This window comes from Saccostrea echinata, unplaced genomic scaffold (assembly GCF_033153115.1).
Source record: "Saccostrea echinata isolate AGI-Se365-2 ecotype Australia unplaced genomic scaffold, CSIRO_AGI_Sech_v1 ptg000023l, whole genome shotgun sequence".
NCBI classification, from domain to species: Eukaryota; Metazoa; Mollusca; class Bivalvia; order Ostreida; family Ostreidae; genus Saccostrea; species Saccostrea echinata.
Window position 1 is genome coordinate 3,030,167 of NW_026889772.1, and position 24,815 is coordinate 3,054,981.

The 24,815-nt window shown below is 35.6% G+C and overlaps 3 protein-coding genes across 3 annotated transcripts in view; 1 reads left to right on the forward strand and 2 right to left on the reverse strand.

The window, feature by feature from the left end:
- LOC133191088 (calpain-9-like) overlaps positions 1 to 3,998 on the reverse strand; it is a 54,476-nt gene extending 50,478 nt beyond the window's left edge. The window contains exons 1-4 of the mRNA XM_061326774.1: positions 3,927 to 3,998; positions 3,016 to 3,184; positions 2,641 to 2,718; positions 3 to 90 (exon numbers count right to left, since the gene is read on the reverse strand). Coding sequence (XP_061182758.1) covers positions 3 to 90; positions 2,641 to 2,718; positions 3,016 to 3,098 — 249 coding nt within the window. The 5' untranslated portion in view covers positions 3,099 to 3,184; positions 3,927 to 3,998. The remainder of the gene's footprint in view (positions 1 to 2; positions 91 to 2,640; positions 2,719 to 3,015; positions 3,185 to 3,926) is intronic.
- A 1,460-nt stretch (positions 3,999 to 5,458) lies between these two features.
- On the reverse strand, positions 5,459 to 13,933 carry LOC133191077 (uncharacterized). The gene is made up of 4 exons (XM_061326761.1): positions 13,856 to 13,933; positions 10,462 to 11,236; positions 9,176 to 10,116; positions 5,459 to 7,867 (listed from the first exon to the last, which is right to left on the reverse strand). Exons 2-4 carry the CDS (start codon positions 11,230 to 11,232, stop codon positions 5,680 to 5,682), a joined length of 3,900 nt encoding a protein of 1,299 aa, XP_061182745.1. The 5' UTR covers positions 11,233 to 11,236; positions 13,856 to 13,933; the 3' UTR covers positions 5,459 to 5,679.
- Positions 13,934 to 16,418: 2,485 nt separating this feature from the next.
- On the forward strand, positions 16,419 to 22,864 carry LOC133191601 (uncharacterized). Its single transcript, XM_061327347.1, has 7 exons — positions 16,419 to 16,551; positions 17,467 to 18,553; positions 18,722 to 19,465; positions 19,681 to 19,735; positions 20,157 to 20,346; positions 20,840 to 21,053; positions 21,184 to 22,864. The coding sequence occupies exons 1-7, from the start codon at positions 16,423 to 16,425 to the stop codon at positions 22,788 to 22,790; spliced, it is 4,026 nt and encodes a 1,341-aa protein (XP_061183331.1). The 5' UTR covers positions 16,419 to 16,422; the 3' UTR covers positions 22,791 to 22,864.
- The last annotated feature ends 1,951 nt before the right edge of the window (positions 22,865 to 24,815 follow it).

The following is a 24,815-nucleotide window of genomic DNA, read 5'->3' on the forward strand; positions in this document are numbered from 1 at the left end:
ACTTGTATTATGTACAAAAACTGTTCATTTTCATCAAAAAAGGATTCATGGTAAGACACAATATGGGGATGCTTCAGTTTTTCAAGAATTCTGAAACAAAAAAACATTGATAAATACTATTATCTAGTGCAAGGCAATAAAGCTTACAGTTACATAGGTTCAATGTGTAACAGTGACAGGTCCATTGTGTAAGAATAACAGGTCCATTGTGTAAGAATAACAGGCTCATTGTGTAAGAATTACAGGTTCATTATGTTAGAATAACAGGTTCATTATGTAAGAATAACAGGTTCATTATGTAAGAATAATGGGTCCACTCTGTAAGAGTAACAGGTCCACTGTGTAACAGTGACAGGTCCATTGTGTCAGAGTAACAGGTCCACTTTGTAAGAATAACAGGTCAATTGTGTAAGAATAACAGGTCCACTGTTTAAGAATAACAGGTCCATTGTTTAAGAATAACAGGTCCTTTGTGTAAGAATAACAGGTTCATTCTGTAAGAATACAGGTCCATTGTTTAAAAATAACAGGTCCTCTGTGTAACAGTGACAGGTCCATTGTGTCAGAGTAACAGGTCCAGTCTTAAGAATAACAGGTCCATTGTGTAACAGTGACAGGTCCATTGTGTAAGAATAACAGGTCCACTATGTAAGAATAACAGTTTTATTGTGTAACAGTGACAGGTCTTGTTTGAGAATAACAGGTCCATTGTTTAAGAATAACAGGTCTACTGTGTAACAGTGACAGGTCCATTGTGTCAGAGTAACAGGTCAACTATGTAAGAATAACACGTCCCTTGTGTAAGAATAACAGGTCCATTGTGTAAGAATAACAGGTCCATTGTGTGAGAATAACAGGTCCACTATGTAGCAGTGACAGGTCCATTGTGTAAGAATAACAGGTCCATTGTTTAAGAGTAACAGGTCCATTGTGTCAAAATAACAGGTCCATTGTGTCAAAGTAACAGGTCCATTGTGTAAGAATAACAAGTCCATTGTGTCAAAGTAACAGGTCCATTGTGTCAAAGTAACAGGTCCATTGTGTAAGAATAACAGGTTCAATGTGTAACAGTCACAGGTCCATGGTGTAAGAATAACAGGTCCATTGTGTAAAAGTGACAGGTCCACTATGTAAGAATGACAGGTCCATTGTGTAAGAATAACAGGTCCATTGTGAAAGAATTACAGGTCCATTGTGTAAGAATAACAGGTCCACTGTGTAACAGTGACAGGTCCATTGTGTAAGAATAACTGATCCACTATGTAAGAATAACAGGTTTATTGTGTAACAGAAACAGGTCCACTGTTTAAGAATAACAGGTCCATTGTTTAAGAATAACAGGTCCATTGTGTAACAGTGACAGGTCCATTGTGTCAGAATAACAGGTCCACTATGTAAGAATAACAGGTTTACTGTTTAAGAATAACAGGTCCACTGTGTAAGAATAACAGGTCCATTGTGTAAGAATAACAGGTTCAATATGTAAGAATAACAGGTTCATTATGTAAGAATAACAGGTTCAATGTGTAACAGTGACAGGTCCATGGTGTAAGAATAACAGGTCCATTGTCTCTGTAAGAATAACAGGTCCATTGTGTGAGAATAACATGTCCATTGTGTAAGAATAACAGGTCCATTGTGTAAGAATAACAGGTTCATTCTGTAAGAATAACAGGTTTATTATGTAAGAATAACAGGTTCATTATGTTAGAATAACGGGTCCATTCTGTAAGAGTAACAGGTCCACTGTGTAACAGTGACAGGTCCATTGTGTAAGAATAACAGGTCCATTGTTTAAGAATAACAGGTCCATTGTGTAAGAATAACAAGTCCATTGTTAAAGAATAACAGGTCCATAGGAAGTAATTTCAGTTTAGGGGGCTTGAACTTCAGAAATTTTTGACAAGCAAAAAAAGAAGGGTCATCAGACATTATTTTTGAGGTAGCACAACTGTAAATTAGCTTTTTTCCCTCTATTTTATAATATATACTGTGAATGGGGGTGGGGGGAGGTACAGCACTTAATTACAATAACAATGTTCCAAAGTGCTGCAGTAAGAGTTTAGTATCCTTAATTTACTGTATTAGATTATTGCATCACCAGGCTGTACTTATGGTATAGTGGTATACAGACAAATGCAATATAGTTTTGAACTTTATTTTCTTATTCCCTGTAAAATTTAAGAGGTTCTGTCCACTTATTGAAGGACCTTTGTATGAATCTACGATGCTTGGTAACACTGTTCACCTCCTCTGAATCAAATTTTGAGGAAATACCACCAGCTAAAAAAATATTTTTGCTATCTGTTCCTCGAAATGTATGCCAATGTTGGGTCTAAGAACATCTGATGGTACTATATTTTAAAATTAAGAATATTTTGGAAGAATTGTCAGTAGGAAAGGTACATTGTAAAGTACATGTACATTGTGTATGACCCTAACTAGGCATTAGTGAAGTATAGACAGTAATTAACCTTATATTCTTAGTTTACCTGGCCTCTTTCTGTACTGCTTCTTTTGTTATTAATTAACCTTATATTCTCTGCTTACCTGGCCTCTTTCTGTACAGTAATTAACCTTATATTCTCTGTTTACCTGGCCTCTTTCTGTACAGTAATTAACCTTATATTCTCTGTTTACCTGGCCTCTTTCTGTACTGCTTCTTTTGTTCTGTTTTTCCTCTTTTCATCCAACTCTATTTTCTTTAATGCACAGTACCTAAACATAGTGAATGATGACTTATAGGTTACACATTTTAACATTTCAGATTTAAATATTCCATTAATCATTTTTATGGATTACCAGGGAGGGTGTAGCTTTAAACAAAACGCGGTTTGTGTGTGCACAAAAAATATTAATGCAAGTTCAATAGTGCACGATATATAAATATATGATTAATTTATCTTCATAAAGAACAACCCTTTCAATAGTGATGTCATTTTGGAGTTGACAAATTTCTGCAAAATCATTGAAAATAAAAGTTCAATAAAATCTGCTGTGATGAAGGTTACTCACTTTTTGGTTTCATTGCTGCGGGCCAGATATACAGCTCCACAACCTCCTGCCCCAAGTCTGTGAACTATCTCATATCTCTCCATAGCAATAATTAATGTATTAGAGCACTAAATCATGTCACATTCTCCATCAGTGGAAACGCCTGGAAACACATGGAATGACATCAAGCCTTTTAAAAAATACATGGATACTCATTAATATGAATCAAAACACTCCAGGAATTAAAACCCTAATGATTAATGATATGAGAATTTTCCATTCATGTGTTTTGTACCGTTACATTTCATATATGCTAAACTTATTCCATCCCTATATGGAATACTGATACAAATCTTCCAGTATTTTTTGTTACTCAAAAGACAAATTCCTAAATACTCAGTATCTTATGGAAGTTTCAGCTAAATCATGTGTACAGTGCATGTCTACTTTGTAAATTAAACATGTTAAAGAAGTTTCAATCAAATCAATGTGTAAAACAAGGTGATAATTCCAACTTATTGTTTCATAAAGATGTTTTCATTGTTAAAGGGTATTCACCTTAAACATTGAAACTTAAGTGTCCTATAAGATCACCATTGTGGGAATTAAATAAACAGCTGATCAATTAAGTTGATTAAAACATAGGATCCTGTGTTCTTTTTTTGGTTTGTTTCCGTACATTATAATACCCCAAAGACTGATCAATAAGTTTAATGAAATATTCATTTCTGTGTGAAAGAATCAAAATGACAAACAGTCCCTCGTTGTACACAGAATACAATGTTCATCACTTCAGCAACTGTCGATTCATCATATCATTTTATCATACGTAGTCAATTCTCTAGGACTCGACAGCTAGATGTAACTATTTTGACAAATAGCACTCAAAATGTTACATTATAATTCATATTCAGTACCTGACACAAAATTACCTTTCTGACTTTAATTGCTTAATCAAGTTAATGTCATTCTTTCAATTTTCAGGTCATTCCTATTTTTGTGAACTTGTAAACAATTTTTAACAGGAAGTGCAATTCTGAAGAAAGAACCCCTTTCATTGGCTCATTAATCTGTATCTATCCAATCACATGATGAAATATAACAACTACAAATGGTACGCTTTGTGGAAAAGAGCGGGAAATTCAAAATCAACAAATAAAAAAACTTGAATTTTTTGGGGGTGGGAGAGAGATTGGGTGGGAATTTTGCTCATTTGCCAGAAATTTGGATTTTATGCATATCAGAAATAACTTAATTTTCTTAAGTGAGGGAGGGATTTTGCTTTTATTCCATTTTTTCTTGATCTGCATTTCATTTGATACAAGAAGAGAGAAAATGCAACAGCTGATCAGACAAGGATTTGAACCGGGGGCCCCTTGAACTCTAAAGAGGTGCCCTTGCTTTATCAACTGAGCTGTCTATAGCCACTGGCCGTCACACACCTCTACCATTACATTCCTTCATTGGTACTCTGATAAGAGAGATAACTCTTAATGACATAAATGTCTATTATTCCTTTACAAAATTTGTCATGTTGAAATGTTTTGCCACACAAGCTATGCTATAATTGTTTGTGTTTTACCTAAAAAATACATAATGATTTCTTTTGGAAAATCCAGAGACATAAAAAACATTATTTTAGGAATGACTCTAATTCTTGGCCAAATTATTCGAGTATAACCTGGTTTGGGTCAGTTTACGCTTTATAATCCGCGAAGCGGATTATAAAACAGCGTAAACTGACCCAAACCAGGTTATACTCGAATAATTTGGCCAAGAATTAGAGTCATTCCTTATAATTTAATTTTAAAATCATTAAACAACTGTGGGTGTAAAATTTCGTTGCTTTTTATTAGTTCAAATTTGCCGCTCAATAATACAACCCTAGTAACGGAAGTGATGGGAAGCAAGGGGAGGTAAAAACTGATACATAGTCCTAGCAGCCATGTTTTTTGTTTGCATGTGGTAAGATCCGAGTTATTGTTTGAAGCTAAAGGTACATTTATTAAATCTGGAATTTTCCATGAATCCCGAGGACTGGAAATGAGAGCATTGCATGGATACAGACGATTCAGCTGGTTGTCAGGGGGGTGTGTCCCCATACCAAACCAGGTTATACAGAAATAATTTGTGTTCCTTTTTGGATATTAACCAATCAGAGGCTAGAATACAAACAAAATTAAATTATTAATTTATGTCTCTGGAAAATCATAAGTCTAGAGTTAAAGAAACATTTTATATTAGTGAGCAGAGGGTTTATGAACCTCATTGTCTATACCCCAACTCTGAAGATGTCACATATACCCAAAAGCCAGATTCTTTTGACCCCAACACCTGCAAATTCATGGATGGTCAACTGCACTTGAAAGGTAAGAGGAAGAGAGAAAATGCCATGGACCAGGCCAGGATTTATGGACCCAACACTGATATCAGAAAGATATGGATAGAGACATTAACTGAAACATTCTTAATTCATTTTTAAAATTTTTAATTCAGATGTATGAAATACACAGCTAGTCATCAATGAAAACTTAGCCCAGACATAATTTTAAGTTGCATGTTTATATTTATTTCATTCTCCTTGAAATTCACAAATGAATCAGCTACAAATGAATGCATTTTACATAACAAAAGACACAATCTTCAGTTAATTAATGATTAATTAATTCCATTCTTTCTCAATGGTTATGACTTGAAGTTTGAATACTGATAATTGACATCAGTATTTTCATTAGCAGTGTAGCGTCCAGTTGTCTGCCCTGCGTTGTAGGGCTGACGGGTCTGGCTTCTCTGTCCAACAGGTGCTCCAGACGTCACTGTGTCCTGTATTGTTATTGGAGTGTTCCACAAGGTGTGTGTTGGAGGAAGAATATCCTCATCCATCTTCTTCTGGGTTTGTAAGACAGGGGAGTAATTTTTTTGAGTCTCTGATCCTGTTTTTTGGGACCTGACAATGTATGTGTGCAAAGTTACTGCCCCTGAACTAGAGGGCACTGTTTGTTGTTGGTCATTTCTCCTGGCTATGGTGACGTACTGGGACACTGGGGTGTAGGACGTCTGTAAACTGACTGGAAGGAGGGAGACAGTGGGCTGAGTGTGAGTAGATGTCAGCTGGTTTGAACTTGTGTGTTCCTGGTTATCGATCAGTATAGAATTAGTCGGATCTGCATTCAGTTGGTATTGGTACTGTAGCTGTTTCTTTATTGGAGACATGTTCTGAACAGGGATTTCTTGTGGAGTGATTAATTGTGTGGACTGGTTCATGTTCATATTATTCTGAGATGAACCGTCCTGCAGCTGAACATGCTGAAGATGAGCAGCAGGAACCATCTGTATGTAGGTTTCACTCTGAGACTTGGCTTGCTGTCCGTACGACCTTCCATTGTTGGCAAGCATAGACTGGATTTCCTCGTTAGTGTATGTTTTGACACCTTGACTGACTGTATTAATATTCTGTGTGTCCTGTACTAGGTTGATAGGAGTCTCCATTGTATACTGGTGATCAGCATGATGCAGTTGTTCACCACTGACATGATTCAGCAGCAGCTGAGCCGTCTCGGCGTCTCCCATCGGCATGTCCTGAGATATTGGGATATTGATGGTCTGTAAGAGGTACTGCTGGGGGTCCTGTAGGCCAGACGATGAGGTTGTTCCTGCACTACCAGAAGACTCAATCAGTGAGCTCAGTGTGGAGTGTAAGGGAGTTATATCAGAGGATTCACTGCCCCTTACTTGAGATTGTGCTGCAAGTTTTGGACCTCCTAAAGCTGTGAGAGATTCATTGTAAGTCTGACTGTCCAGTAAATCTACCTCTCCCTTTTGATTCATCACCATCACACTCTGTGGTTTAGTTGATGCTTTGGAAGGATTTGATTTTGTCTTCACCTCTTTTTGTACGGAGTTTGGAGGTTCCTCATAATCTTCATTCACCTCTACAATACACAGAACCGAGGGGCTATCAAACTTGATGCTCTCCATGAGGTACTTGATTTCTTCAGGACTGAGTTTATGTTTGTTCGTGAGGTGGATTCTCATATTTCCTCGGGTTGTACTTTTATATGTACACTCCGGACACTGGAATGGCTTTTCACCGCTGTGAGTTCGCTTGTGTACTAACAACTGGGTTCGAGTTTTAAATGTTTTGGTGCATTCTGTACATGGATGTTTACGTACTGTACTGTGTTTATGGTATACATGGCTGTTCAGGCATGTTCTGGATTTGAACCCTGTGCCACAAGTTTCACAAACAAAAGGAGTTTGTTCCACATGAATGAGTTTGTGGTCCTTCAGCTGAAATTTTGTGAAGCATTCTTTTCCACATATGTCACATTTATAAGGCTTCCAGCCTTTGGGCAGAGGAACTCCATGTCTGAAATACTTATGGTAGTGCATGTAATAATGATTAGCATCCTTAGTAACATAGCCACAAATATCGCAGGATTTAGGAGTAGCCTCCCTTTTGCCAATCTCTATGTGACTAACAGAATCTGCAACACTCATTTCATGGGTTTTCATGACATGTGTGATACAGCGCTTGGGAAACACAAACTCATTCCCACACAATCTACAGATGAAGACCTTCTCATCCTCTGGGACCGATTTTGCCATGTCTTCAAGTTCAGAAGCATATCGGCTTATCCCCGAATATGGAGTTAGTTTAGAGGATCCTGAAGTCTTGCTTTTGGTGGGTTTCTTTTTCTTCTTGCCCTTCGTACCATGCAGGGGTTTAATGTTGGTGAATGCAGTTGGCTCATTCTTGAAGATGTAGGAAGCCATCTCCTCCACTTCTTTTTCTGCGAATTCTCTCGCTCTCTTTTTTGGGGGCTGCCTGGTGGTCTCTGATTTCAACAGTGGAGAATTAGTCTGTGCTCTCCTGAAATGAGAAATTCACATTATGAGTTGTATAAGAGATATCTCCATACAATTGATAGAGCTTACTTTCTCAGATTCACAATTTTATACTTAGTAAGTACATCTTTATTCAATCATTACATCATTTTTTTAAATTATATCTTTTGAATAAATAATTGGACTTAAATGATATTACTAATTAATGTAAAACATTTCAATATATGTTTGAAGAGATATTTTAAATTATAAAAGTATAATGGCAGGTTTATTTATTTAAAATGCTGTGACAAGGGGAATAACTCTTTCATAATGGATTGTAAGAATGTTTTGATTTTATGATTATTGTATGTTGAATAAATTATTGGACTTAAATGAAATTACTAATTAAGTAAAACATTTCAATATATGTTTGAAGAGATATTTTAAATTATAAAAGTATAATGGTAGGTTTATTTATTTAAAATGCTGTAACAAGGGGAATAACTCTTTCATAATGGATTGTAAGAATGTTTGGATTTTATGATTATTGTACATTTAAAGAACTGTCATCCTTTTCATTAAATTTGATATTATATATATACTGCATATACTTGAGGGTAACACTGAAAATTTTCACTCCAAAAAATCATTGTCAACTGAGATGCAACCAAGGTTGATAATGGCTTTTGAGGGGTGAAAATTTTCAATTTTACCCTAAACTGCATGCAGCATTTATTATACAAAATGTTTTATAAAAATAAAGGTAAACTGTACAGTCCATATTTTTTTTGGTCAAACAATGTTGACTGTTGCTAAGTACTATTGCGCTAGGGGTGTGGTTTCATCATTCAGAGGGTAACAGTGTATTTTAACAAATGTTTCTAGGTCAATCAAATTCAAGAAATTTACATGAAAGTATAATATTAATATTTATCACATGTTTAGTCCTTTATGCAGTGGATAGAGCTCATAGGATATCATTTTCATATCCACGATTGTGACATCACAATGGTTTTGTGTGAATTTAATCAAGTCACATATTAAAGGATTTACACATATAAAACAGTGTAAAACATTGATGGCTATGTGTAAAACATGTGATAAAAAGAATCTACCATGGTTTGTGGTTAGATATGATTTTTCATCAAACTTGTGTGTTTTTATTCCCTCGCCAAGGCTCGAGGATAAAAACACACAACTCATTGGATAAAAAATCATATTAAACAACAAACCATGGGAGATCCTATATGTATATTAACAGTATGATTTTTCATATGTAAAGACCACATCATGTACAAATGGAATCCCCAGGTGTTGCTTTATTTCTACAGTAGAGACCTCTGTTACTTACTTTTTACCCAGGCCTTTCTTGATGCTGCTGAGAGTCGCAGACTTCTTCAGTGATTTGAACATTTTCCCCTTCCTGGCCCCCTCAAACACAGCCCTCTGCATCCCTGACTGTGTTGTGATGGAGGGAGGAGTGTAGTCACTGTCTGCATCATCATCCACTTCCTCCTCAGACACCCCTCCTAGATCCACACCCAGGCTTTCTGAGGACTCTTTGTTGCTTGCAGTCTCCTGAGCTAGCATGGAAAGCCTTCTTTTTCTTGGGTGATTCAGATATGAAGTCTGTGCCACAACAGTGGGAATACTGCTCTTTTGCTTAGGAGAGACAGTAGTTTTATTCTCAGTTACTGGCTCTGGTTTTGTTACTGCAGTATTTGGTTTCTTGGTACTGTTTCCTTTCTTTAAGCTGCTGGTCAGAGTTTGGTCTTTAAATGTCTTCTTTTTCACCGTGCCAGACTGGGTACGGGTCCCATACATGTGATTGACAGTGGTGGGGATAGGACACTGCTTGTTGGCCTCTTTAATGGGTTTCTTTCCCCCACTGGTTGGAGGTTTACTAACAGTCTGATCCTCCTTCTTTGGGGGTGTTTTCTGAACACTTTCTGGGGCAGCCGCAGCTTTCTGGGGTGATATGACACTAACCACTATGGAGATGTCTTCATTTGTGACTTTCAGTAAGGAGTTATCCAGTTTGTAGTGTTGTATGAATTGTGTACAGATCTTTAGGAGATGCTCAAGGTGGAACAGCTTTGCTATCCTGGCAAACTTCCCTACGTTTTCTGTTGTGATGGTTACGTTTCCATCGTACAGGTAGTGTACCAGCTGAGAGGCCACTTCTACAGGAATTCCAGCAGGTAAGCTCACTCGTATAGACTCACCAGGACTGGGATTAGCCATCTTGTTCATCAGAAAAGGGCTGGCTGCCATCAAAACAAGTTTGTGTACCTGTTATAATAATAAAATTTGTGATTTTTGAGTAGAAATGTAAGATAAAACACTGATAATTCAAAAATGTTTGTAAAAAAAAAAATCAACAACCAATTTAAACACTTAAATATTGAGAATGTATAAAATTCAAAACTTCTAACATTTATTTTTGACTTCTGAAGAAAATACAGGTATCACATATAATTCATCTTAGGAGTATTATAAATCTTATTTTTAAAATTTGATAGTTTTGGTTGTATTTTTGGGAAAACAAATATAATCCTGCTTCCAGCCTTCAAAGAGGATGGTGTCACACTTTGAATTCTCTCTCATTATGTAATAAGAAACAGTTTCTGATCATACCCTGATCTCTTTGCTTCCAGCAACAAGAACAGCATCCCAAAACATGCCCTGCTTCAGCAACCCAAACATCTTGCTCATCAGCTCTCGGGGCAGATTAGTCTCGGTGTAATCCTGTGTGGCGAGTTTGTCTTCCGTGGTCTGAGGTTCTGCCTCCATTCTCATCACCTTCTCACTGATGTTATGTCTTGGCTTGTATGGCGTTGTTTTCATTGCTGGGGGTGGATCTGGATTTTTCATGGGTGTTGGGAGGTCCGGAATGACAGAAACTGCTGTAGGGGTGTTATCTATGACGTTGTTTCTGTAGGCTGGAATCACTGCACCGAACTCACTTCCCCGTCCAGTGTAGCCCTTTGGAGGTTTTATCATCAGGTTTGTGGGACTTTTGTATGTCATGACAGGAGTGTTTGGTAGGTCTTTCTGGGAGTAATCTTGAGCAGAGACATTGCCAGTGTTTAAGTTGTACTGGTCACACCCACTTCCAGTATAGGAAGTTTTACCTGGACTTGTATAAGTGGACTTGTATGATGTCAAGTGAGAATTAGCATGATACTGATCAGTCACATTAGATGACAAATAACCCCTGCTGGAGGAAGGTGCCATGTTATAGTTGCTGACATATCCATGTTGCATGGCTGTGTTGCTCTGACAACTTGCTTGCAGGTCTAGTGGTTGCTGGTACAGCCCCATGTCTTCTTGTTCATTCATTGTGGACAGACTGAGGTCAGTAGCCACAGAGATGTCATGTTGAAACCTCTGGTGGCTTCCTTCCATCTCCCTGAAATCAATAAACAAAATATGCAGTGTGAACTAAATTATTACCAGACATTTTTTGTCAGGTTGTTATAATTCCTTCTTAACATAGATTTTGTTTGTCTATCTTCTAATCTTCAGGGTTGTCCCTAAGAATTAAAGAAGCAGGGGGCATTAAAAGAGTAGAAGGGGATCTGGGATTCCTTCCTCAACAAAGGGATGAGGAGAAATACCTCATATTTCATAGAATATGCGGGGGATTGAATCATTATAGGCATGGAAATTCCCCAGCCCCCAGGTTTTAGGGACAACCCTGTTGTAAACATTTGTTTCTTTCTCTCTCTTTTGGGGTGGGGGGAGGGGGGGGGGCCCAAGTCAAAGTGAACTGCTTATTTTAGCAGTTTATAAACAGTTATTAGGCAGTCTGGCAATTTTTTTGGCAGTTTTTAGGCAGTTCTTAACAGTCTTAGTCTTAGCATTCCTTAAAACTGCTTACAGACTGGTTAAAAAACTGCTAAGAATTTGTGTAAGCAGTTCAGTATTGAACAAACTTAAGCAGTCAAACAAGCAGTTTCTCAAAACTGCTAAAAGTGCAACTAATTCATTTTGACTTCTTATAAGAAGTAATTCAACACTTTTTCACTCTTGGTGGTCCTAACTTTCACTAGCCTTCATTACTGCCCATGTGTTACTGTTAATGCTTCCTGATGATAACGTCACAAATAATTGGGGGCCAGGCAGGAGTTTGTTTATACAGAAAATAAAATTAGAAAGAAAAAAATATATACTAAAAATCTTACTAGAAATGATACAATAGTTTATAATAAATTGAGGCTTCATATTATAAAAAGCATGAGCATATGAGCTTCTAATCTTTATCCCATCAACTTGCAAATCCAGTCCTCTAGTTACATTAACAACCTGCTGTGTCCCCCTTGGTTGCTTGAAACTAAAGGGTTGTATCCAATGAGGAAAGCCAGTCAAGATTTGTGCGCCTTTTCCACATCAGTTCAAAATTACAAATTGTGAAGATGTTTGTGATGGTCTGGAATATTATATATATTTATACCCATACAGTGAAGAAGTAAAATATATGCTTTGGAAAATACAATTATCTGTGATCACCACATCCAGGATTGGATGTGAACATAATATTTAGTGACAAGTGTATCTGAATTAAATTCCATGAGATGGGAAATCATTATTATAAAAATCTGATCATACATGCATTCAGCAACAATGGAATTGAGTGATATAGGAAAATTTTTAAAAGATTTGTTGGCAGTAAAGTATTATGCTTCAGAAAATATGGTAAGTGTGTGGGCTTGTGATATAATAGTCATCCCCACTCTCATTTGGATAACTGTTAAACTATAAAACGTATAATCTAGTTTGTATTTTAATTAGTACTTAGTATAAATTCAAAATATTTGCAGATAAATTTAAGCTATACTGATAGAGGGATCTGTAGATTAGTCCACTGTATTAATTAACCAAGCTCTAAAGTTGCCACTCGTTTATGCAAGAAAATGGACTTAATGAAAGGACTTATTTAATACAATTCATACCTGATCTAAATCTCAATACTAAGTTAAATTCCCATATGTGATGTTATTTTTTTCAATAGCATAAATTATATGCATTTTTGTATTCATATATCATGTATATGGGTGGTGTTATCTTCTTATAAGTAGACAAGAATAGTACTTATAGCATTCTTTTTACCGGTTTTTAAGCAGTTAATCAATTTTCAAATTTATATGTAGGTCACTCAGAGTCATTTCCATATAAGTAGAGCAAACAAAAGAAAACACCTTAAGCAGTTATTAAGCAGTTTTTAAGCAGTTCTCCTTAACCTTCCTATTGACTGCTAAGATACTGCTAAGGAAACTGCTAAGCAACTGCTAAGTTACTGCTAATGAACTGGCTAAGTACTGCTTAAATTGTGGACTGCTAAGAAAACTGCCTAATGATCAGTATGACAAAAACCTTCTGCCACCAACAGAGGAGAAGGCTAGTAAACTGTCTAAGAACTGCTAAAGCACTGAACTGTTAAGGTTAAAAAACTGCTAAAGAACTGCCTTCCACTTTGACTTGGGGGGGGCATGGTTTAAAGTGTTCTGTGTGTGGGTGTTTTTTCTTCATAATTTCTAAATTTTGGAGGATGGATTTTAATCATTCACTAATTGATGCATTTCATAATACAGCAGAAAATGTGCAATTATTAATAATTTGTTATAATTTGTTTATTGTTTGAATTCTAATTATTCACACAAATGCATGTCCTGTAACCTTACAAATTATAAAGGTTGCAATTGTCTACTGTACACATGCACAAACATGAGGCCATTGTGTTAACTCCAATTTTTTTTTCTTCGCTCATTCCTAATTTATATTCAATGTATGAAAGCACAGTATAAAGCTATTGCTACTTTTATTACCTATTGTAGACACAGACTATACTTAACCTGTTTACTTTGTAAAAACAGACTACAAAATAGTGACCTTGAAAATATAAACAATTCCGTTATGTCTTGTATCAAATAAGTCGATGGAAAGGAACTTCATGGCGAGTTAAAACACAATAACTTAATTGACAGCATATTTTGAGTTTCTTTTCTATCCTCCCTACATGCATACCCACCCAAGAAATAGAGGATATTCAACAAAAAATCCTCAATTTAGGGTAAATCCATCGATGTTGCTTCAAAATGGCTACTCCGCACAGCGTCGACGTAATGGGGTCAAGCTCGCGATGTTTATTAAAACCTGCATCGAAGTAACATATTCTTTTTTTAATTTTCTACTGTACAAAATACATAAGGTAATTTATTTTTACATGTAGGACTAATGAATTCTTCGAAATGTTCATACATTGAGATATTTAATACAAATAATCACTTCCTCTATAATAAATTACAGTTAACTGCCTAAATATAGGCCGTTCTCGAAGTCTATCTATTTTTAGCACCGGGAAAGATTATCATGAATTCTCTTCGCGGCAGTATTTGAATTTAAGATTTTACAACACATTATATTTATTCTAAAATATTACAGCAATTTTGTCAAAAAATCTTGCCTGTAAATGAAAACTACATTCATTAACTTTCTCCGATCAAGTTTTTAGATAAGTAGTACAAATTATACAATTTTATCACATGTGTATCCCGTGGATATCACTCATTGGATATTTTTTTTTTTATATCCCACTGCTGTCGTCACAATGGGTTTTCCGTAAAAACGATGAAGTGAATAGTGTGGATTCTTATATAGAAACAGTGTAAAACATTGAATTTGGTGTAAAAAAACATGTGATATAAAAGAATCTCCCATGATTTGTGGTTGGGTAATATGATTTTTATTCAATTCGTTGTGTGTTTTTGTCCTCTCGCCAAGGTTCGGGGATACAAAAAACAAAACAAAACCAAAAAATTCTTTGGATAAAAATCATATCCAACCACAAATCATGGGAGATCATATATATCTGTACTAGAATAATAATTTATAAAGCAAAACAAATTTAAAAAAAAGCTCTTACTGGCTGCGGGTGTATATAAATATTGTGACCAGGGGTGAGGGGGTTTCGGGGTTGGGGGGGGGGGGTCTACAAGCACCTGTGCTCAAAGCCACAGGCACTTGGGGTCTGGACCCCCCCCCCCTTCCATTTTTTTTTCTTTTGAAATATGGGGTCGAGTCACCTTTTTCCTATTTTTGTATTCTAATATGCACTATATGTTATCAATAATGTAACTCTTTTGTCTCTATATGCTGTTTTTAAATATACCGTTTTCGACTGATACATAAAAAGAGGGAAGGCCTTCCCTCTTTTTATGTATCAGTCGAAAACGGTATATTTAAAAACAGCATATAGAGACAAAAGAGTTACATTATTGATAACATATAGTGCATATTAGAATACAAAAATAGGAAAAAGGTGACTCGACCCCATATTTCAAAAGAAAAAAAAATGGAAGGGGGGGGGGGGTCCAGACCCCAAGTGCCTGTGCTCAAAGCGAGACAATTTGAACAAGTATATTGTGACAAAATGAAATTAAGGAAATGTAAAACACTTGTTTGATTGAAGATAACATCGGGGTGAACAAAACAGTGGAATGTCATAGAGTGTTGACCCAGAAAAGAAAATTGGACAATATAATTAATTAAGTTAAACTGAGTTAAAAAAGAAAAAAAAAGAAAAAGTGAAAATGAAATGAAAAAAAATGTACTTGTTCAGTTCCATATAAAATTAGTGGGGTTACATGGAAGCATACAGTCAAAGTTTCCAATGACACCAGCAAATAAAGCGGCACAACTATGAATCAAATAAATATGAAGTTTTAAGTAATTTACAGAGTCGATGAAATTTTTTGACTCTGAAATTCATCTACAGATGCAATTTTTTCAACTAGTCAGAAATATCTTACGTTTTCCAGGCGTTTTTCACGATTTTGATATTTTACGTGCCAGGGCCCGTTTTACAAAAGAGCTTTAAAGACTAAGACCAAAATGTAATTTTGTGAATAACTTTCTATCTTACAATAATTTCAAAATAGTTTTAATCTTTCTCAAAAGAAGTTAGAAAAATAATTTTATGCAAGCAATTTTTAACAGAATCATTTATTTAATAAGATTTCTCAATCAATTAAAGTTTTTAGTCATAGTCGTAAGTTCTTTTGTAAAACGGGCCCCAGGTATTCAAAATCGTGAAAAACGCCTGGAAAATGTCAGATATTTCGGACTATATTTCAACTTGTAGTATATATTTTCAATTGTTCCGCGAGGGTTTTAGATAAGCCCTGTTTTAACACAGTCCCTAGTTTAATATTGATCAAATCAGAAACTTGTTTTAAAAAAATGGACCATGTAAATGTAAATTACGAATTAAACTGTCTGGCCTGCCATATAAAATATAATTTTCTCTGTTGCAAACTGAATGTTGTGTTAGATTTGTTCTTATTCATTACAGATAGCGATTCCAAGACTAAAAAACGATCGACATAATGAATTCCGATTGTTCCTTTAGCAGACGAATCTGCACGCGCTTGATGATGTCATCAAAATTGAGTAGTAAGTAGTGTATAACGAATATTTAAAGAAGTTAAGAAAATTAAAGAAAAGTAAAATGTACAGGTCGAAATATAGTCCATGAAAAATGTAGATCTTATTTTTATTTCTCCCCAGGTGTTAGATCTAAAAGAAAATCAAGGAACCATGGATGTATTGGAAAACGATTTCATAGACTACCAGTACCCCTTGTCAGTCCTCGAAAAACTAAAGACATTCTGGCTCACCAAAACACTGTGTGATGCAACTCTAGAGGCAGGACCAGTTAAAGTCTACGTATGAATATGAAAAATTATTACTCCATTCTTTATTACTCTCTACTCTTATTATTTATTTATTTATTTATTCAATTTGACAATATTATTCTCTCTAAGGATATGCAGGCACGTAAAATCGTTTTTGAGAGGAAAGTAGGGAGGGAGGAAGGTTCCAAAATTGTTGACAAGAATTTTTCTTAAAATTAACATGGGAGGATTTTTTGACTATAGTACAAAATAATGGAGGGGCGCAACTGGTACTTCAATGAACATTTTCATTCTAAATTAACATTATCATTATGGTATTCAGACCCCTTTCCTTCCCGATAACACGTGCCTGTTATAATTTAATCCTGTTCAAAGAAAAGTAGACTAAATGAAAAATGTTTACTATAAGTAACTCACTTTATTGCAAGAACTTGGCAAAACCAGTGGCAGATTGTGGGGGGGGGGGGGTGTTGGGGGGGGGAGGGGGGTGTAAATTAAACCCTTCTCATTTTAGATCTTTTTGGAATGGTAATTTTTAAATGTCTTAATTGCAACATAAAGAATAATATACTTGAGAAATCTTGAGTTGTGAAGAGGTATGTCATGTGATCAAAGGACTTGGCAGAAGAACTTATCATGCACAAGCTTCATCTATAGATTACATTCCAATATTTGTTGAAAATGACTGCCCAATTATTGCTTGTATGTACATCTACGTATACTTGACTGATAAGCATAAGCAGTAGTAATATCTGAAACATGCAAAATATTTTTTTTTGAAGATAAATGATAGAGATTGATTATTGATGTTGTCATAGTGATATCACAATTGACATGAACACCTAGCAAGCAATTAAATACTTAAATTTTTTTTTGTAGTTTTGTATGGGTACAAATTTGGTTGCTTCCTTTGGTGGCAGTTAATCGGGATAACATTTTTATTTAGGTCCATCGCCTGATCTTATTGGCAGCAATCCCAGGGTTGACTCAGATGCAGATTTCGAACTCAGAAAAGCCGTTAGAACTTATCCTTCCAGCTAGCATTAAGACTGATGCCCTGAACAACATAGTACATTACTGGTACACAGGAACACTTCATCTAACCCCACAGAATGCTCCATGGGTAGAACAAATTGTCCATCTCTTAGGACTGGAAAGCCTCTTTGCATTCTGCAAGCAATATCACAACTATCTTAGGCAAAAGAAAATTCTGATTCCTGCATGTGAGCTCTTCACAACCCCAGTTGTTGTCCTGTGTGAGTTAGAGAGAGTTACACAGCTTCATTATCTGGAATCAAAGGATCATTTATCTCATTTTCTGAGACAGCACTCCTCACTCATTCCTGTAGTTGTAAGAACCAAAGAAAATGTTTCACATCAAGAGGCATTAGAAACAAAAGTAAAGAACGATGGAAATGAGATTGAAAATCCAGAACTAGCATTAAATCACAGTGATTTCACACTAGGAACATTCCCTCAGTCTTCTCTTAAAGGAAGATTACATTTTCAGATTTGTCGCAGTACCGGAGAGGGTGAAGAGAGTAATGCATCCGTATGTGAGAGTCATCCTTCTCCACAAATATCAGCATCACAAACCCCAGCATCAACACAAATACCAGGGTTAGTAGATTTAAGCTATAACAATGACAATGTAGTTAGATCTAATACAGACAGTCTGCCGCAGCTACAGACGAGGGCCCCAAATATTCCCAATTTACAAGAGATGCCAGAAACCAATGCTAGGACAGGACCACAATGTGTAGAACAGAATATTAAACAAGAACCATTGTCTGACTCTGAAATGGAAAGTTGTCAACAAGGTGACAATCTGGTGAATCATGAGAATAGTGGAGATAAGAGGGATTCAGTATATAAGTTCATTTCTAGACTGGTTGATAAGTACATGGAGGGTGATGCTGAATCAACAAATTGGTCAATGAATGACAAGCAGCTCCTGAAAAACCAGACTCCCAGTTGCAAGGATACTACAACTATATCTTTGGAAAGAATTTTGAAAGAAAAGGAAAAAGCAGGTAAGTGATATCTATCAGGGGAGACAAAAAAATCCCAGTAAAATAAAAATATACATGTAGCTTATTTCTATTCAAGAAATTTTTTTTCTAGATTTCAAGAAACCAAATTCAAGGCAATCTGTTTTCTAATGTAAAAAAAAAAGTTAAAGAAATTATTTTATTTTGTAGATAGAAATAAAGAGTTTTTGGAGGAAACAAATCAAAAATACACCAGGACAGAGCAGCCATTAGTTATCCAATATGACACCTGTCCCTCATGTAATCTTAAATTCCACTCCGAAGATCAGCTCAAGGCACATTTAAAGCTCCACTTAACATTGTGTCCAGGTACCAGATCATCAGAAAAGCTTACTCCCAATTCATTTGTCATGAACCAAAGACCTAGTAACAGTTCATCTGAAACTTTGACTCCCAATTCATCTGTCCTGAACCCAAGAGTTAGTATAAGTTCATCAGAAAAACTGACTCCTAATTCATTTATCATGAACCCGAGAACTAGCCCAAGTTCATCAGAGAACCCAACTCCCAATTCATCTGTTTTGAACAGAAGAGTTAGTGCCAGTTCATTGGAAGACCTGACTCCTTTCCCTTCTGTACTAAATCAGAAACCAACATGCAGTGCCAGTTTATCAGAAATCCTGACCCCTAGTTTGAACCAGCCTGTGGAGAGATTGAGTACTGATCCCAGCTCTGATAATCAACAGTCCATAGGTATTTCCTCAAAGTCTACTGACGAGCGATCTGAAGATATCTCGTCAGAAACCGAGGACTTCACAGCCTACTGCCCACTCTGCCTGATTAACTTTGTATCAAGGAAGGCCTACATGGCTCACCTGAATACCTGTTATAATACGTTTCACCACAGACAACAGAACAAGTTCATGCAGAAGGAGTGGAGTTGCCTGTCTCAAGGTACGAGTACAAATGGTAAAAGTAAGATGCTCTCTTATCTGTAGTCACTTCCTTGAGTAAACTCATTTGAGAAAGTACACTGCAGATAAATTTCTTAGCTAGTTGAAAATCTAATTGAATTGAGTCACAGTAAGTTATATAAATGTAAAGTTGTGAGGGACCTTTGTAGAAGAATAGGATTGTAGCTGAGGGTATTATCTTGTTTCTTTTTATAGCAAATCGAGTTCCCTTCCAAAGTAGCTCAAGTGGTAGAATCTTCTCCTTTGTCAGGTATGCAATAACTGTGTAAAATTTAGTTATTATCCTCTGGCAACGAAGTTGGAGGGGATATAGTAATGTGCCTCTGAATGTGTGGGTGAGTGAGTGTGTGCATAACAGAAGTAATAATTAACATCAGAACTAATGTGCTCTTTTGTGAAGGAATGCTCTTCTTTGCCAAAGAAGAGCATCCCTTCACAAAAGAGCACACTAATTATTTTGCAGTGCCCTTGTTTTGCAACTTTATTGTAAATTTCAGGAGAGTACTTTGATTTTTAAAATTCTATTTAATTACTAGTAAAATTCAAGATGCACATATGCAAATGGTATTATGTAAATGAAACTCACTTGCATCCATACCCAATTCTTATGTATGAGACATGTTCATTAACATAAAAAAAAATTCAACAAATCTTGATTTTGGATTGTGTAGGCCAATTTGTACCAATAGCACCTTACCAACAGAGGATAGATGCTCAGTGAATGGTGTGGTGTATGATGTTTCTTTACCAGCAGATGACAGAAGCTTTGTAAACAGCGTGGCATACACCAGCAGCTCTTTGTCAGTGGATGTTAGAAATGCTGAAAACACAGACACTGGGCTGACACTTAAAGGAAGTCAGGTATATACAACAAAGCTCTTTTTTTTATCAGTGATATAGTTTCTTGCTATTTTTCCAATCATTTGTAAATTCACAAAAAGGCAAAATTTTGGGATAATACATTTTATTAAAAGTCTCTCAACTGCAAAAAATAGGGATTGTTGCAAATTAAATATAGTGCCTTACTTTGTCAAAATGGTATTTATGTCCTTGCAATTAAGTTGGAGGAAGTATAGTAATGGTCTTGTGTGAGGGAGAGTAAGTGGATGCATAACGGAATTTGTATTTGGATAGATGTGCTCCTTTGTGAGGGGTTGCTCCTTTTTGCAGTGCCCTTGTTAAACTTTAAGCTGGCAAGCTTTGAGACTCCAATAATGTTTGGTATGCATATTCTACCAATGCGCCAATGTCTAAACTGTGTGAAAATTAAGATCATATCCAAGGAATAATCATCAAGTAGGAATACAGTACAATAGTAGGCAATATGCAGAGTGTCAGTACATCTTTCTTCCAGGAAAAAAATGAAGTGGCATCCATAGAAAGTGAAACTTCATTGCAGAGAGGGAATGGAGATGAAAACTTATGTGGAAACACAACTGCTAATGCCAGTGGAGATCTTGCTCTCTCAGAAAGGGCTGAAGGAGAGACAGTCAGTTCAGCTAGCTGTCAAACTGGTCCAAGCAAGGAGGATTTAAAAATAAGAATAACAGATGTACGGACACTGAAAGGTATACATAATTAATGCTTCATCATTTTTATATGAAAAACGGTAGAAACCAGGAGGTTTAATGAAGTAGCTGTTCTTTTCAGAAACATTATTGTGATATTATGAATGAAGTTAAAATTTCTTTTGTGTAGGCTTGCCTGAAGAGACAAATATTCATGTAACAGCAGCAACTCTTGAACATCAGAAAATTTGTATTAATCAGACTCTGGGACAGGTGGATCATCAAAACATTCCTTGTAACAACAGACAAAAATCTATGTTTGAAGTGACAGCTGAGGGAAACAAGTTGTTCATTAAGAAAAAAGCTTCTGATAAGAAAGGTCAGAGTATAGCTGTAAATGACAAAGGTCAAAATAAAGCTGTAAATGACAAAGGTCAAAGTATAGCTGTAAATGACAAAGGTCAAAGTAAAGCTGTAAATGACAAAGGTCAAAGTATAGCTGTAAATGACAAAGGTCAAAGTATAGCTGTAAATGACAAAGGTCAAGGTATAGCTGTAAATGACAAAGGTCAAAGTATAGCTGTAAATGACGAAGGTCAAAGTATAGCTGTAAATGAGAATAATCACAGTAAAGCTTTAAATGGAAAAAGTCAGAGCAAAGCTTTAAATTGGAAAGTTCAAGATAGAACAGTTATTGGAAAAGAATGTAAAAACCAAATATGTGAAAAACCAAAAATGGATGTCACCAGAAAAAGAGGAAGGAGAAAGCAGAATAATATTGAAACAAGTGTACAGTGTCAAAAGAACCAAGAAACGGGTAGGAGACAGAAAAGGAAGAATGGTGAAACTGCACCTCCTGTGTCGTCAGCTTCAAACAAGGATAAACCATCTTTTAATTCACAGAACAGTGGACAGGGCACAGTCAAGATAGTCATTTCCCAAACTCCTATCAAGAAATTAACAAACATTGTGGCTGCTGTCACAAAGAATGAAAATACTTTCAAGTTGAAGAGAAAATACCAAGGTTTAGATGGAGACAAAACTAAAGACAAAAATTCCACAGAAATAAAATGTACAGTAGTTGCTGAAAGTAACAACACTCAAGGCAGGCAACAAATCAACCAACAGAGCAGTAGGAAGTTTTACAGATTCAAAAACCAATCCAAAGAGGCAGTCGTTCACCAGTCCTCGGTTCATAGATCGCGAGGTCACAGAAAGTCTCCAGTGGTGTCTGTATGTGCAACAGCAGATCTTCAAACAGCAAACTGTACCCAATCTCCTGCACAACAAACACAGGTTACAACCATGTACAATTCAGCCTTGTGCATGTCTCCGGCCTTGAATGTCAACAGTCAGATGCATTGTAGAAGGAGTTCCATTCAGGAAAAAATTGCAAGTGTGTACAGAAAGAACTGTATCATTATTCCAAAGGAATGGAAAAAATGGAAAGAAGACACCTCAAAGCTGGAAGGAACAGGTGCTCCATGTCAATATACAGGAACAGGTGCTCCATGTCAATATACAGGAACAGGTGCCCCAAGTCAATATACAGGAACAGGTGCCCCATGTCAATATACAGGAACAGGTGCTCCCTGTCAATATACAGGAACAGGTGCCCCAAGTCAATATGCAGGAACAGGTGTGCAATGTCAATATACAGGAACAGGTGCCCCAAGTCATTATACAAAAACAGGTGCCCCAAGTCAATATACAGGAACAGGTGTGCAATGTCATTATAAAGGAACAAGTACCCCATGTCAACATACAGTGCCCTTGAAGAAGAGAAAACAATATTGATTTGATTGGATAAACTTTTTCTTAAAAGAAACTATTTAACTGGTAGGACTATGTATTATTATGTCTATTACAATAGTAGCACTTTTTTGGTTGCTTAATTTTGAGTCAATTTTAAAAATGTATCATTTACTCAATTACTCTTTTAATGTATATAAATGATTTATTGAAAATTAATACTGCCTTAATGGTGTCTTCAGAGTCTTCTCCACTATAACAAAAAAGAAGCAATTTTAAAGTTCTCATGTTAAGGATTTTTTTTTTCATGATAAAAAGGATGTAATCAATATAAACAATCATAGAATCATTGGTACTTTGATGATTAATAGATTATTTCAAATGCAGATACTGTAAAATCTTGTTTTAAAAATATGCAAGTTTTTCAAGTGTTTGGATGTTATATCAGGTTTTAATTATTGTTGATTTTTTAAGGAGTTGATTAAGACAAGTTGTAAAGATATGACTTAGCAGTTTGAGTAGTTATAATTGTAGTGATGTCAATAAGTGAAATGAATGACTACAAGAGTTGTTTTTCTTGTGCTAATTATTTACTTTACAAATATTTGTCAAGTTTATTGTATGCTTTTTGAATTAAACACGTTGACCTGATTATTGGTTGCTAGTGTTTCAGTCATTGACACAACAGATGACATTAAGTGAATTATATTTTGTTTCTCTGAACACTTCTGTAGCCACATCTGGAGAGGCGGGAAAGTAATATCTAAATGGTTTTATGAAACTTGGAAGCATTAGGATTTACCTCTGTTGTCTTATCTGTTATTATTTTCCAAATGATTTTTCGAAAATTTATAGATATTGGATAAAGAGGAGTCGTGTCTTCGTGGAATTTCTATTCTTTTCAATGGAGTTATGGCCCTTTATTTACAGATGTAACTTCTGTTCTGTAACAGAGTATTTAAAAATTCCGTTTTCAGAATTTTTTTCTTGGTTAAACATTGGGCTTTAAAGCAGAATTTTATTGCAAGATCTTCACTAAAATATTCAGCCCTCGTAAAGAATATTTAATGAAACTGATACACAAAGTTAACATTTGTTACATGGATTTATAAAAAAAAATATCAAATTTGAAAGGAAGGAAACTTTTAGAGAAATCACCTTGTTTTGACAGAGTATGTAAAAATTACCCCTTCTTCCAGTAAATTTCTTAGCTTTGAGTTAAAAGGTTGGAATGATCAAGGGTTTCTGCTTCTCTATCTACTACGAAAGCTTATTAGGATCAATCTTTAGGTGAAAAAAAAAATAATAGAAAGACCTTTTCATAAGACATATTAACGCAAAAAGGCATAATAACGAAAAGTGAAAAAAAAAAAAAAACGTAATAACGCCCCTTTAAAAGGTTTTACAACGCCTTTTGAAGAAGCGCAAATACACCTTTTAAAAAGGCGTTATAATGTCTCAAAAGGCGTTATAACGCGAAAAAGGCGTCTGAATTGTCTGATCATAGTATTATTTGTACTAGATTTAAGTGTGGTGCTTTTAATTGCCCAGTTAAATGTGAACCATATATTGAATGCAGATCTACCCCCCTGAAAGGACAGTACATTTGGTCTAATCAATGTAAACTTGCTTATCAAACAGCCCTTGTTGATGTAGAAAGCTCTAACAGCCTAGTTGAACTTGATAAAAGTCTAAATGAGAAAGACATTAGTATTGATGATATTAACAGTAAATTAACTAAAATATACTTAACAGCTGCATCTAAAACCCTTCTCTTTAAACCACCAATATATAATTGTAAATAAGAAAAAGAAAACCAAAACCTTGGATGTCTAATGATATATCTCTACTAAAAAGAGAAGTCCGCAAACTTGGAAGAAGAATTCAAATGAATCCAAAAGATTGCAATTTATTACAGGTTTTCACAAATGCTAAACGAGAATTTAACAGAATGAAAAAGAAATCAAAACATGAATTTTATAAGACAGTAACTGACAACATCGACAACCTAAATCAGAACAATTCAAAAGATTTTTGGAAGGTCCTAAATAAAAATAAAATTAAGCAAAA

Coding starts and splice junctions, on each gene's coding strand:
- LOC133191077 (XM_061326761.1), bottom strand. CDS start 11,232: ATGGAAGGAAGCCACCAGAGGTTTCAACATGACATCTCTGTGGCTACT. Junction 10,117..10,461: donor CTGGAAGCAAAGAGATCAGG/GTATGATCAGAA, acceptor TTATTATAACAG/GTACACAAACTTGTTTTGAT. Junction 7,868..9,175: donor AAGAAAGGCCTGGGTAAAAA/GTAAGTAACAGA, acceptor TTCTCATTTCAG/GAGAGCACAGACTAATTCTC.
- LOC133191601 (XM_061327347.1), top strand. CDS start 16,423: ATGGATGTATTGGAAAACGATTTCATAGACTACCAGTACCCCTTGTCA. Junction 19,466..19,680: donor GTGGAGTTGCCTGTCTCAAG/GTACGAGTACAA, acceptor TTCTTTTTATAG/CAAATCGAGTTCCCTTCCAA. Junction 20,347..20,839: donor TGACACTTAAAGGAAGTCAG/GTATATACAACA, acceptor TCTTTCTTCCAG/GAAAAAAATGAAGTGGCATC.